Below are 14,176 nucleotides of genomic sequence, written 5' to 3'. Positions count from 1 at the left end.
CTATTTGGTAGGATGATATAGGAATCAGTCAAGGACAGCAGTAGGTACACCAGTGGGTTGTTTTATTCAGACAGCTTTCACACCAGCTGTGGGTTAAATCCTAAAGTAGCAACACTGCACTAGATAACGATTGAATTAAATCTTTTTTTTTTTCTGAAGTCGTAACACTACTTGAAAGGGGCCATAACACCTTTACAAGTATCATTCAACAGGGTTTATGTATGCCCCTTCAAGTAAATGTTAAGAGTATTAATGGTAGTGCTAGAGCTAACGTGGCATGCTGTCACCTAGTTTGAGAACACATGTTGAGTGAAGCATACTGTAACAATGATGGAAGACGGTTGCATTGACATGTACAGATACTCTATTCTACAATTATTCCTTTTCTATTTAACCATTCAACTGAAAGTAAACTGTCATTCCAATCAAGTGTTCAGATGCCACTTGTTTTCCATCAGAAAATAGTGTCAGTACCGAACTGACATTCACATTCTTAGAAACCTGAATCCAGAGTCCTGTCATGCAACTGTGCTGAGGTCAGGTCCCTCGCAGCCAGTTGGCAATCAACACGGAAGGACCACAGTTTAACCAGGGTAGGATGGGGTTGTCTCAATGAGCTTGACATGAAGTTCATACAGGGACAGACGGACATCATGCATTCATATGGCACAAAGCAACCTATTCAATGAGATCATAGAGTCTGTTAGGCCAACTGGTTATATATGTGGTCTTGCCTCAATACGGGGTTCCTTGGGCTGTGTGCCAACTGTTACATCAACACGTTCACCAGTGACATGTGTGCCCAGTTCCCAGGCACAGACTGATTTCATTAATGAATCCATTTAACTTGAACTTAAATATTAATCCGGCATGAATTGTTTTTAAACAATGCTTTAAAAAGCAGTAGTCTTCATGTAATGCAGTGAAAATGTTTATGCCATTTAGCAGACTATGTAGTGTGAGCGTATAGGCCCAGAAGGTGGTTCAACATCACAAGCGCTGTGCAATCGTTTGTGCGTTAACAAGGAACTGACTCAAGGTATCGACTCGACTTACTGGATAAACTGATGTCCTGGATTGCATTCAACTAAAGTAGTAGCTGCTATTCTATTGCTGTGAGGGAACAGTTTTGGATCGTTATTTTTTTATATTTATTTTCAGAGCAGGCATTGTACGGGTGAAGAGGGAAAAGTTTTTTTTTTTTTCAACACTGATTGCCTGTTTCCCCCTCTCCCCGTTACTTCTCATGGTACACACATGCTCGTTCCTCCATCTCTATCAGTCTCGGCGGGACGAGAGCAAGGGGGGCATGAGGTTGAGGGCTGGCCGGTGCTCCTGGACCCCCAGGGACACGAGGGCTCCCGCTAACAGAGTGGTCACCCCGGGCAGAATTGGCGGCTGGGCTTTCATCACCTGGAGGAAGACGGAAAAACAATACTCAGCAAGTTCGAGGTGATCAGTTTAGGCAAGGCACAAAACCTGAGGGTATTTCTTAGCTATTTGTGGGCATTTCTATTTCAGAGTCAGAGAAGACAGAAAACCACATGGCCACTGACTTTTTCCACTTTGTGACAATGTATGAGTCCATCATGGCCAAGGTAGAAGGTAGAGAACGCATCATATGACCTGTTGAAAGACCGTGTTTATTAGAGTATGAATGATCATAGAGAATTAACAGTGAAGAGGAACATTGACCAAAAACACTATCCGTTCCACACAACACCAAATTAAATCAATACATTTCTGTCTGAACAGTAAAGTTAAACAGATCCCAGTCAGGTTTCTGTACCTGTAGAGGTCAGTTTTGTCCTTGCGGTAGAATCTCAGCAGCAGAGAGAGGAAGGGCAGTCCTCTGACACTCCACCTGGCCTTGATGGTCCTGTCCTCTGGGTGCTTGGTCAGTTTCAGTACCTCTAACTGGGCCTCAGCATAGTAACAGAGACACAGCAGCCTCCACAGAGACAGGCTCAGCTGGTACAGAACTCTGCCCCTAGAGGATAGACAGTATAGCTGTATTATAATATAGACCTATGGGGGTTTATATGCATGTAGTTACATATGTATAAATATCAGGTTTCGGGTCAATTCCATTTCAGTTCGGGAAGGAAACTGCTAAGTAGACAGAAAGTAGCATTTACCTGGTCTTGGCATTTAGAATACAGTTGACGAACTCGATATCATTTGTGTACATGGTGTAGTCATGACTCTTCATAAAGAAACTAGGAAGCTGCAAATCAAACAAATGATCATCACTACTAATAACTAAATAGAAGTGTATGCCATCAAACAGCCATCCCCTAACAAACCCCTCTTACCTCAATTCTCAGCTTTTCATACATCAATGCCAGTTTCTCCTCGTCCTCCCCCTCTCTGTCGCTGTGACCCCCCTCGACTGTCTTTCTTTCTGCATAACTACTATACAGAGAGGTGTGGAGCAACAGTGACAACTCCTTCTCTAGTCCAATCATATGGCCCGATTTGTTCCTATAACCAGGCAATGGCTCCATCCCAGGACAGTGGAAGCAGTAGAACCTAGATCCATTCATAAATGGAGCTGGACATCCTTCTGTCTCAAACAGGCTCCGGAATGATCCTCTCTCCCTCTTTTCTGTTTCTGTCTCTCCCTCGTTCCTCATCGTCTTGGAACCTTCCGCCTGAACCTTAGTCGTCCCAACACTGATGTCATCCTCTCGGCTCCCGTCCACCGTGGTCAAGGGGAAGAGGAACTCCACGGGCCTACTGAGTCCTCCCGGAGCCAGGAGTTCACCTAGTTTAATCTGCCCAAATAGAGGCACCTCCACCAGGGTGTGCTGGCCATCACACTCCCCAGGGCCAGGCTGCACCAGCACACACAGGCTTACTGTCTCTTCCCAGTCCTCGTCCGGGGGCCTCTGGCTGTGGGGTTGGCCCTGGCTGGCATGGTGGAAGGGGTGTGACAGGGCCAGATGCTTGATGTTCTGGTACCTCAGACTGTTTGGGGGAACCAGGGCCCATGATGTGCTGCTGAGCGACTGGATCTGTCCACTCCACTGCACATCCATCGCCTGCAAATTCACATGGGACAAGTAAAGATTTTCAATAAGGTGCTCTTATATAGCCTGGTCCCAGATCTGGATCCAGCCTTGCTCTTATTTAAATATTTAATGAATGTAGACCTGTCTGTCAAGACAATACCTGAACAAGACTCCAGCACTGTTGCTTGACTGGTTGCCTTTTGCCATGGCTCCTCACACACCCCACCCACAAGGCGACACCCCCTCTACAAGCAGCCATTCACAAACAGGGGGTATGTGTAACTCCAATCACCAGGGGCATTATTCCACAGCAACCCCAAGGAAGGACCAGCTCTTTATCTTCTTGGTCCCCTCTCAATCCCAAATAAAAAATCTAGATAAAGAGAAAGGGTTAGGGTGGGCCGTTGAGGGTGAACAGTCATTGTTAGGCCATCGCAATGATATGTCCATATGGCCTGGTGCGGGCATGTGTAGGCTACTCAAGGAACAGTTGTGAGTGCATGTGTAGGATGCTAGGCTGTAAATCAAGACCTATATGACCTACACTACTGGTCAAAAGTTTTAGAACACCTAATATTCAACTTTTAACTGAATGAAGAAAACAACACAACAAACACTGTCTTGTGGGTGCTAGGAGCAACAGATTTGAAGCATGTCAGTCCTCATTTGACCCTACTTAAACTCTTTTGGAGCGCGAAAAAGCTATGCCAGTAGCATAACAGTTAGTGGCGTAAACAGCAAACAACAAGACCATAATTGCTACTCAGACGTCTTGCCCTTCCAATAAGGCACTGTCATTTGCTACATTTGAACTCGACAAACACCTATAACTAGAAGCGAATATCGTTTTGTTTCTTCTACAACTTTAGAACCGTGATTTGATACATATACCGTAAGCAGTCTCTGCAGTGTACTGTTAACCGTGGCAACATTTGTTGATTTCTTGTCCTAAGGTTACACAACCGATATTCACTAATGATTACAGAGCCAGAATACACCAAGCACAGTTCCTTCTCGAAGCTTCAATGGTATACAATACTATGACGTACCATTCCCCATTGGAGACTTAAATAACATGAGATCCAGCTGATTTACAACCGTCGGGTGGTTTGAGTGACAGTCTTGTCAGCACGACCAGAAACAAAATTAACCATGCTTCAACTTTGAAGGTGGTATGTATGGAAATACATTAATTGATTTATGAATATAGGGACCCCTCAATCTAGTTAGAAAACGCAAGCTAACGTTAGCTCGCTACCTAGTTAGTTGATATGCGAGTAGTTAGATCACCATGGTTAACACACTCCCGTGATTAGCATATTGGGTTAGCTAACGTTAGCTATCTAAAAGTAACATGCATACCTGCTGTGTCAGAAGCGAATTGGATCGAAACTGCGATTAGTCTGTTTAGCAATGACCAGATAGTAAGACAATAATCCTCAAAGTCAGGTGTTTTACTTTGATATCCCACGTAATGTTTCGAAATGTGAAGCTATCAAGCGTTACACAAATGTCATTCCATCTCCCGATGTCCTTGTCCAGCAGCACGCGAGCGCAGGAACACCCACACGTCATACACCTGCGTAGCGCTGATTGGAGGAAAATGTGCATTTCATTAGACGCAGAATGAATATATCGATATAAATCGTTATCAATAAATGTTATAAAACCATCGGCAATATTTTGCATATATAAATATATATAAATAATTATATAAATATATATAATCGTAATACATCGAAATCTGCTGTACATTTGATTTGTAGGTATTTTTATTGACTACATTTTTTAATGAAACTTTCAAGCCATATAGTGAGAAAATATATAATTCTGTAAGACCTATCCTATGCGTGCAAAAAAATATTATTTCACTATTAAAAACGTTTTTTTGTGCTCGCAAGCGATTACAATTCTTAGACAAGCCTACCAGTGGCGCTGTGAAATATTGCTTTACTCATTATTCACACGGCAACGGGCGACTGAAACTCAGTGGTGCTGTCGCTACGTCAACGAATGGAAAAATCTCAAACCGCATGTGTTGTGATAAAACACTTGCTCTTCTCTGACAGCCACTCTTACCACCGGGTTCAAGTTATTTTTTAAAGATAAAGTCGTTGGTTTTCTGTTAATATCCGTATAAATAAATAGCAGAAAATGCCCAAGAAAGCGAAAGAAGACGCAGAATGGGAAGGAGAAGAGGGAGCAGTAGCACCATCAGCGGTGGCAGGTATCTAATTGCTGCCAGCAACTAAGCTAATGGTTACAACTGACTCTTTTCCAGCCGTTGCAATATACTGTTAGCTAAGATAAAACGTTGTTAGCTAGCAAATGTGCCTCAGTCAGCGATCTTTGTTAACAAGTAACTGTCCTGGCTGTCATGCGATATGCTGTATTTTGACAACATAGTGTGACATTGGTGATGGTGTTAACGAGCTAGCTGGAAGCTACGTTAGTTAACAGCTTGCTACTTTATTTTACTAGGCAAGTCAGTTAAGAACAAAGTCTTATTTACAATAACGGCCTACCAAAAGGCAAATACCTCGTGCGGTATGGGATTGAAAGTATAAACAAATTAAATAAAAATATAGGACAAAACACATCACGACAAGAGACAACACTACATAAAGAGAGACCCTACGACGACAACGCAGCATGGCAGCAACACAGCATGGTAGCAACACAGCATGGCAGCAACACAGCATGGTAGCAACACAACATGCCATGTAATTGTGTCAGACAAATGATTCCTTGTTCTCTACTTGAAAGTCAAGTAGAGACAGCTCGACATTTAAAATAGTGACGAGTCGTTTGAGGAAGAGTAATAAACTCGGGGTCGTAGCTAGTTATTAATGAATTATTAATTAATCATTCAAGTCATGAAGGATAACGTAGCTAGGTCATAGCTAGTATGCATTGTTTGAAGAACTGCTGTGTTTCCAAAAGTCATTCTGAAAATGTGCCACCCCTACACTCCCCTTGTACAAGGCATTGCCTCCCTTCTGGCTCATTTGGCCACTCTCTTTTGTCATTCAGTGGATCCGTATGTTGATGACCAACTTGCTCATCTTTGTACCTAAATTTGATCTCCCCTCTCTTCAGAAAAATCAGTAAAGAAAGGAAAGAAGGATAAAAAGGGGAAGAAGAGTGTGAGTAGTTATACTTCTTGTGGATATTTTTGAGTTAATTGAATGTGGCGAGAAAGAAAATGTTATCTTCAATGTGAACATTTTAATAAAATGTGTCAACATTGTTCTCACACAGTTCTTTGATGAGCTGGCCACAGATAACAAAACTGAGAAGGAGGATGAAATTGTGCTGAAAGAGATGCAAGGAAAGCAGGTAATTCTATTCCTTAACTACTACAGAGATATCATATAGGCTATTTTCAGGTGGATTAATACTTTTTGCAATGCTGTATCAATAACACAATGTCCTGGGATATATTGACATGAATAAATCTACCTTTTGCATAATTATAATTTTTTTCCTTTCCCACCCAATTTGCTCTCTTGAAAGACAGTAGATGAGCTTGAAGCGTTTGGGGAGGTTGGTTATATGTAGCCACTACTAGCCAGAGTGGTAGCTAGCTTGCAGTGTCGAATCTACAATGCCAAGATAACCATGATACATACAGTACATTTGGGAAGTATTCAGACCCCTTGACCTTTTTCCACATTTTGTTACGTTACAGCCTTATTCTAAAATTTATTAAAGTGTTCCCCCCTATTCTATTTATTTTTCATTTATTTAACCTTTATTTAACTACGCAAGTCAGTTGAGAACAAATTCTTATTTACAATGACGGCCTACCAAAAGGCCTCCTGTGGGGACGGGGGCCTGGGATTAAAAAGAAATAAAAATATAAATATAGGACCAAACACACATCACAACAAGAGAGACCTAAGACAACAACATAAGACAGCAACACATGACATCACAGCATGGGAGCAACACAACATGACAACAACATGGTAGCAGCATAAAACATGGTACAAACATTATTGGGTAAAGTCAACAGCACAAAGGTCAAGAAGGTAGAGACAAAAACACATCATACAAAGCAGCCACAACAGTCAGTAAGGGTGTCCATGATTGAGTGTTTGAATGAAGAGATTAGGATAAAACTGTCCAGTTTGAGGTTTGGTTACAGCTCGTTCCAGTCGCTAGCTGCAGTGAACTGAAAAGAGGAGTGACTCTGGGATGTGTGTGCCCATCAATCTACACACAATACTCCATGATGACAAAGCAAAAACAGGTTTAGACATTTTTGCAAATTGATTCAAAATAAATGTAATTATCCCATTTACATAAGTATTTAGACCGTTTACTCAGTACTTTGTTGATGCACCTTTGGAAATGATTACAGCTTCGAGTCTTCTTGGGTATGACGCTACAAGCTTGGCACACTTCTGTTTGGAGAGTTTTTCCCAATCTTCTCTGCATGTCCTCTCAAGCTCTGTCAGGTTGGATGGGGAGCGTCGCTGCACAGCTGTTTTCAGGTCTCTCCATAGATGTTCGATCGGATTCAAGTCCGGTCCCTGGCTGGGCCACTCAAGACATTGAGACTTGTCCCAAAGCCACTCCTGCATTGTCTTGGCTGTGTGCTTAGGGTCGTTGTGCTGTTGAAAGGTGAACCTTCACCCCAGTTTGAGGTTCTGAGCAGGTTCTTGTTTTGTAAATTCTTTATTTAAAAAAAAAAAAAAAAAACATTTTTCCTGTGGTATCGATTTGGTAGTTAGTCTTGTCCCATTGCTGCAACTCCCACACGGACTCAGAAGAGGCGAATGTCGAGAGCCGTGCGTCCTCCGAAACACAACCCATCCAAGCCGCACTGCTTCTTAACACGATGCCGCTTAACGCGGAAGCCAGCCGCACAAATGTGTCGGAGGAAACACAGTACACCTGGCGATCATGTAAGCATGCACTGCGCCTGGCCCGCCACAGGAGTCGCTACTGCGCGATGGGACAAGGACATCCCTGCCGGCCAAACCCTCCCCTAACCCGGACGACACTGGGCCAATTGTGTGTCACCCCATGGGTCTCCCGGTCGTGGCCGGCTGCGACAGCTTCGACTCAAACCCAGAATCTCTAGTGGCACAGCTAGCACTGCAATGCAGTGTCTTAGAACACTGTGCCATTTGGGAGGCCCCGGAGCAGGTTTTCATCAAGGATCTCTCTTTACTTTGTGCTGTTATGTGGCTGTTGTGCCTTTTACTGAGTGGCTGGCCACTCTACCATAAAGCCCTGATTGGTGGAGTGTTGCAGAGAGATGGTTGTCCTTCTGGAATTTTCGCCCATCTCCACAGAGGAACTCTGGCACTCTGTTAAGAGTGACCATCGGGTTCTTGGTCCCCTCCCTGACCAAGGCCGTTCTCCCCCGATTGCTCAGGTCTAGCTGGGCGGCCAGCTCTAGGAAGAGTCTTGGTGGTTCCAAACTTCTTCCATTTAAGAAGGATGGAAACCACTGTGTTCTTGGGGACCTTCAATGCTGTAGACATTTTTTTTGGTACCCTTCCCCAGATCTGTGCCTCGATACAAACCTGTCTCGGAGCTCTATGGACAGTTCCTTCGACCCCATGCCTTGGTTGTCGCTCTGACATACACTGTCAACTGTGGAAACTTTTATGTAGACCGGTGTGTGCCTTTCCAAATCATGTCCAATCAATTGAATTTACCATAGGTGGATGCCAAACAAGTTGTAGAAACTTGAGCTCAATTTCAAGTCTCGTAGCAAAGGGTCTGAATACTTATGTAAATAAAGTAAATGTGCAAACATTTCTAAATACCTGTTTTTGCTTGGTCATTATAGGGTATTGTGTGTAGATTGATGAGGGGCAACTTTTATTTAATCCATTTCAGAATAAGGTTGTAACATCACAAAATGTGGAAAAAGTAAAGGGGTCTGAATACTTTCTGTATGTGTGTGTGTTATATATATATATATATAGTGGCAAGAAAATGTATGTGAACCCTTTGGAAATACCTGCATAAATTGGTAATAAAATGAGATATTCATCTAGGTCACAACAATGGACAAACACAGTATGCTTAAACTAATAACACACACATTTTGCAGCAATAACCTCAACCAAATGTTTTCTGTAGTTGCAGATCAGACCTGCACAACAGTCAGGAGGAATTTTGGACCATTCCTCTTTACAAAACTGTTTCAGTTAAGCAATATTCTTGGGATGTATGGTGAGAACCTCTCTCTTGAGGTCATGCCGCAGCATCTCAATCAGGTTGAGGTCGGGACTGACTGGGCCACTCCAGAATGTGTATTTTCTTCTGTTGAAGCCATTCTGTTGCTGATTTACTTCTGTGTTTTGGGTCACAGAATCGGCGCACAGATAGCATTAGCTTCTCCTGCAAAATGTCTTGATAAACTTGGTAATTAATTTTTCCGTCGATGATAGCAAGCTGTCCAGGCCCAGGCCCTAAGGCAGCAAAGCAGCCCCAAACCATGACGCTCCATCCACAATACTTTACAGTTGGGATGAGGTTTTGATGCTGGTGTGCTATGCCTTTTTTTCTCCACAGATATTGTTGTGTGTTCCTTCCAAACAGCTCAACTTTAGTTTAATCTGTCCACCGAATATTTTGCCAGTAGCGCTGTGGAACATCCAGGTGTACTTTTGCAAACTTCAGACGTGCAGCAAGGTTTTTTTTGGACAGCAGTGACTTCTTTCGTGGTGTCCTCCCATGAACACCATTCTTGTTTAGTGTTTTACGTATTGTACTCATCTACAGAGATGTTGGCATGTTCCATATATTTCTGCAAGTCTTCATCAGACAAACTAGGATTCTTCTTAACTTCATTGAGTATTCTGCGCTGTGCTCTTGCAGTCATCTTTGCAGGATGGCCATTCCTAGGGAGAGTAGCAACAGTGCTGAACTTTTTCCATTTATAGACAATTGGTCTTACCGTGGACTGATGAACATCAAGGCTTTTAGAGAAACTTTTGTAAACCTTTCCAGCTTTATGCAAGTCAACAACTATTAAACTTAGGTCTTCTGAGATCTCGTTTGTTCGAGGCATTGTTCACATCAGGCAATGAATCTTGTGAATAGCAAACTGAAATTTGGTGAGTTTTTTTTATTTCTTCTGTAGGGCAAGGCAGCCTTAACCAACATCTCCAGTCTCGTCTCAAAGATTTTAGTCCAGGTTAGCTGTCTCCTGACTAGAGGTTGACCGATTAATCGGAATGGCCAATTTAATTAGGGCCAATTTCAACTTTTCATCGAAATCGGTATTTTTGGGCGCCGATTTGCTGATTTAAAACAAATAAAATAAAAATATATATATTTTTTAAAAATGTTTTTAATTGATTTTTTATTTAAATTTTATATATATCTATTTATACCTTTATTTAACTAGGCAAGTCAGTTAAGAACACATTCTTATTTTCAATGACGGCCTATGAATGGTGGGTTAACTCATTCAGGGGCAGAACGACAGATTTTCACCATGTCAGCTCGGGGGATCCAATCTTGCAACCTTACAGTTAACTAGTCCAACGCAGTAACGACCTGCCTCTCTCATGGCATCCCACAAGGAGACTGCCTGTTACGCGAATGCAGTAAGCCAGGGTAAGTTGCTAGCTAGCATTAAACGTATCTTATAAAAAACAATCAATCATAAGCACCTGTTAACTACACATGGTTGATGATATTACTAGATATTATCTAGCGTGTCCTGCGTTGCATATAATCTGACTGAGCATACAAGTATCTAAGTATCTGACTGAGCGGTAGTAGGCAGAAGCAGGCGCGTAAACAGTCATTCAAACAGCACTTTTGTGCATTTTGCCAGCAGCTCTTCGTTGTGCGTCAAGCATTGCGCTGTTTATGACTTCAAGCCTATCAACTCCCGAGATGAGGCTGGTGTAACTGAAGTGAAATGGCTAGCTAGTTAGCGCGCGCTAATAGCGTTTCAAACGTCACTCGCTCTGAGCCTTCTAGTAGTTGTTCCCTTTGCTCTGCATGGGTAACGCTGCTTCGAGGGTGGCTGTTGTCGTTGTGTTGCTGGTTCGAGCCCAGGGAAGAGCGAGGAGAGAGACGGAAGCTATACTGTTACACTGGCAATACTAAAGCGCCTATAAGAACATCTAATAGTCAAAGGTTAATGAAATACAAATGGTATAGAGGGAAATAGTCCGATAATTCCTATAATAACAACAACCTAAAACTTCTTACCTGGGAATATTGAAGATTCATGTTAAAAGGAACCACCAGCTTTCATATGTTATCATGTTCTGAGCAAGGAACTGAAACGTTAGCTTTCTTGCATAGCACATATTGCACTTTTACTTTCTTCTCCAACACTTTGTTTTTGCATTATTTAAACCAAATTGAACATGTTTCATTATTTACTTGAGGCTAAATGGATTTTATTGATGTATTATATTAAGTTAAAATAAGTGTTCATTCACTATTGTTGTAATTGTCATTATTACAAATAAATAAACAAAAAAATGGCCGATTAATCGGTGTCAGCTTTTTTGGTCCTCCAATAATCGTTATCGGCGTTAAAATCATACTCGGTCGACCTCTACTCCTGACTCCAATTAGCTTTTGGAGTCATTAGCCTAGGGGTTCACAATTTTCCCAACCTACACTGAATGTTTAAATGATGTTTTCAATATAGACAAGAAATAAATTATTTGTGTTATTAATGTAAGCACACTGTTTGTAAGTTGTGACTTAAGCTGAAGATCAGATCAAATGTGATGACCAATTTATGCAGAAATCCAGGTAATTACAAAGGGTTCACATACTTTTTCGTGTGTGTGTTTATGTATATGTGAGATATATATATTTCTATATATAATTGTGATATGTGTGTGTATATATAATTGTGTGTGTGTAATATATATATATATATAAAATTGTGATATGTATCATGTGGTCCCTCCCTGCTAATACCTAGCCCTAGTAGTGTCATATGAACCATAATGCCTCTCTAATCTATTTTGCTATCGGTCTCAGAAGAAAAAGAAAGACCGGCGGAAAGGTAGAAGTGGTGAGGGAGATGATGATGATGACGAGGATATGATGGAGAAACTAAAGAAGCTGTCAGTGCAAGCCAGCGAGGAAGAGGAAGGTAAGTTGACTGCTTAGTCTGTCACAAATGTCTAAATTTCAAGCTGGAAATGTTCAGTGTTGCAAGCCTAGCTAGCCTTTCATCAACTTTGCTCACTCTCTCTTGCTCTCTCTCTTGCTCGCTCTCTTTCTCATCCCAGTTGTGGCCCCTGGAAAAGGCAAGGGAAATAAGGTGAGCATGTTGTGCATGCATCGGTCTTGATCACTATATCACCAGTCTTTACAGTCTTGATCACTATATCGATAGTCTTTACAGTCTTGATCATTCCGTTCTATTACATTTTGGGGGTAGAATACACTATAATCCACTTTTAAATTGTATTTGTTGTCTCAGGGTGGGAACATCTTTGCCGCTCTCAGTCAGGGAGACAGTGATGATGACGGTGGTGATGATGAGAGACTGATGAATAAGGTGCGTGGGGTCTGTTATGTTTGTCATGTTCTAAATCTGAATGTGGATTCTATTGATACTAACATAGTGTTTTAGAGGTCCAGGGAGCTCTAAGAAAGTGTTTGTTGTGTTTGACTAATTCGTTCATTCCATCCCACCCCTCCTCGTACTGTTCCTTCCTGTTCCTTTTCTGCTGTCTTTTGGAGTTCATCACACACTCACAATAATAGCTACACATGTTCAAATCAAATCAAAGTTTATTTTTCACGTGCGCTGAATACAACATTACAGTGAAATGCTTACTTAGTGCAAAAAAGGTATTAGGTGAACATTGGGTAAGTAAAGAAATAAAACAACATTAAATAGACAGTTGAAAATAACAGTAGCAAGGCTATATACCGACACCGGTTAGTCAGGCTGATTGAGGTAGTATCGTGATATGGTTAATGTGACTGCAAATATGATGAACAGAGAGTAGCAGTAGCGTAAAAGAGGGGGTGGTGGGTGGCGGGACACAATGCAGATAGCCTGGTTAGCCAATGTGGGGGAGCACTGGTTGGTCGGGCCAATTGAGATAGTATGTACAGTCGTGGCCAAAAGTTTTGATTGATACAAATATTCATTTTCAGAAAGTCTGCTGCCTCCGTTTGTATTATGGCAATTTGCATATACTCCAGAATGTTATGAAGAGTGATCAGATGAATTGCAATTAATTGCAAAGTCCCTCTTTGCCATGCATATGAACTGAATCCCCCAAAAAACATTTCCACTGCATTTCAGCCCTGCCACAAAAGGACCAGCTGACATGTCAGTGATTCTCTCATTAACACAGGTGAGAGTATTGACGAGGACAAGGCTGGAGATCACTCTGTCATGCTGATTGAGTTCGAATAACAGACTGGAAGCTTCAAAAGGATCATGGTTACCTGCTAGGAAACACGTGCCGTCATCATTGCTTTGCACAAAAAGGTCTTCACAGGCAAGGATATTGCTGCCAGTAAGATTGCACCTAAATCAACCATTTATTGGATCATCAAGAACTTCAAGGAGAGCGGTTCAAATGTTGTGAAAGAAGGCTTCAGGGTGCCAAAGAAAGTTCAGCAAGCGCCAGGACCGTCTCCTAAAGTTGATTCAGCTGTGGGATCGGGGCAAAACCAGTACAGAGCTTGCTCAGGAATGGCAGAAGGCAGGTGTGAGTGCATCTGCACCCCCAGTGAGGCGATGACTCACAGTAAAGCATCCTGAGACCATTCATGTGTGGGGTTATTTCTCAGCCAAGGGAGTGGGCTCACTCACAATCTTGCCTAAGAACACAGCCATGAATAAAGAATGGTACCAACACATCCTCCGAGAGCAACTTCTCCCAACCATCCAGGAACAGTTTAGGGATGAACAATGACTTTTCCAGCATGATGGAGCACCTTGCCACAAGGCACAAGTGATAACCAAGTGGATTGGGGAGCAAAACATCGATATTTTGGGTCCATGGCGAGGAAACTCTCCAGACCTTAATCCCATTGAGAACTTGTGGTCAATCGTCAAGAGACAGGTGGACAAACAAAAACCCACAAATTCTGACAAACTCCAAGCATTGATTATGCAAGAATGGGCTGCCATCAGTCAGGATGTGGCCCAGAAGTTAATTGACAGCATGCCAGGGCCGATTGCG

General features: G+C 42.2%; 2 protein-coding genes across 5 annotated transcripts in view; one reads left to right on the top strand and one right to left on the bottom strand.

Annotated features, from left to right (window-relative positions):
• Window positions 1-45: 45 nt before the first annotated feature.
• On the bottom strand, window positions 46-4,608 carry LOC118399532 (uncharacterized). Of its 2 annotated transcripts, none has more exons than XM_035795683.2 (7): window positions 4,473-4,608; window positions 3,175-3,387; window positions 2,316-3,044; window positions 2,139-2,227; window positions 1,790-1,990; window positions 1,557-1,626; window positions 46-1,413 (listed from the first exon to the last, which is right to left on the bottom strand). In XM_035795683.2, exons 2-7 carry the CDS (start codon window positions 3,271-3,273, stop codon window positions 1,279-1,281), a joined length of 1,323 nt encoding a protein of 440 aa, XP_035651576.1. In that variant the 5' UTR covers window positions 3,274-3,387; window positions 4,473-4,608; the 3' UTR covers window positions 46-1,278. The 2 variants fall into 2 exon arrangements, with proteins under 2 accessions (XP_035651576.1, XP_035651575.1); XM_035795682.2 differs by having other exon boundaries at window positions 4,377-4,586.
• Window positions 4,609-4,978: 370 nt separating this feature from the next.
• LOC118399528 (ATP-binding cassette sub-family F member 1-like) overlaps window positions 4,979-14,176 on the top strand; it is a 25,977-nt gene continuing 16,779 nt past the window's right edge. Inside the window, exons 1-6 of one of the 3 annotated variants that reach the window (XM_035795673.2) lie at window positions 4,979-5,241; window positions 6,114-6,160; window positions 6,276-6,353; window positions 12,006-12,117; window positions 12,257-12,288; window positions 12,451-12,528. In XM_035795673.2, the coding sequence (XP_035651566.1) occupies window positions 5,169-5,241; window positions 6,114-6,160; window positions 6,276-6,353; window positions 12,006-12,117; window positions 12,257-12,288; window positions 12,451-12,528 (420 nt within the window). In that variant the 5' untranslated portion in view covers window positions 4,979-5,168. Of the gene's footprint in view, window positions 5,242-6,113; window positions 6,161-6,275; window positions 6,354-12,002; window positions 12,118-12,256; window positions 12,289-12,450; window positions 12,529-14,176 lie in introns of all 3 variants that reach the window. The other 2 variants (XM_035795674.2, XM_035795671.2) reach the window with 2 other exon arrangements.

This window comes from Oncorhynchus keta, chromosome 20 (genome assembly GCF_023373465.1).
Source record: "Oncorhynchus keta strain PuntledgeMale-10-30-2019 chromosome 20, Oket_V2, whole genome shotgun sequence".
Taxonomy (NCBI): Eukaryota; Metazoa; Chordata; class Actinopteri; order Salmoniformes; family Salmonidae; genus Oncorhynchus; species Oncorhynchus keta.
The sequence above is the reverse complement of the archived record's forward strand: the minus strand, read 5'-3'. Positions and strand labels throughout refer to the sequence as shown.

Bases quoted from the DNA above. Each gene is read 5' to 3' on its own strand.
- LOC118399532 (XM_035795683.2), bottom strand. From the start codon at position 3,273: ATGGCTGCTTGTAGAGGGGGTGTCGCCTTGTGGGTGGGGTGTGTGAGG. The intron at 1,991-2,138 runs GTAAATGCTACT...TCTATCCTCTAG, and splicing joins ATTCTAAATGCCAAGACCAG to GGGCAGAGTTCTGTACCAGC. The intron at 1,414-1,556 runs GTCAGTGGCCAT...GTCTTCCTCCAG, and splicing joins ATTGTCACAAAGTGGAAAAA to GTGATGAAAGCCCAGCCGCC.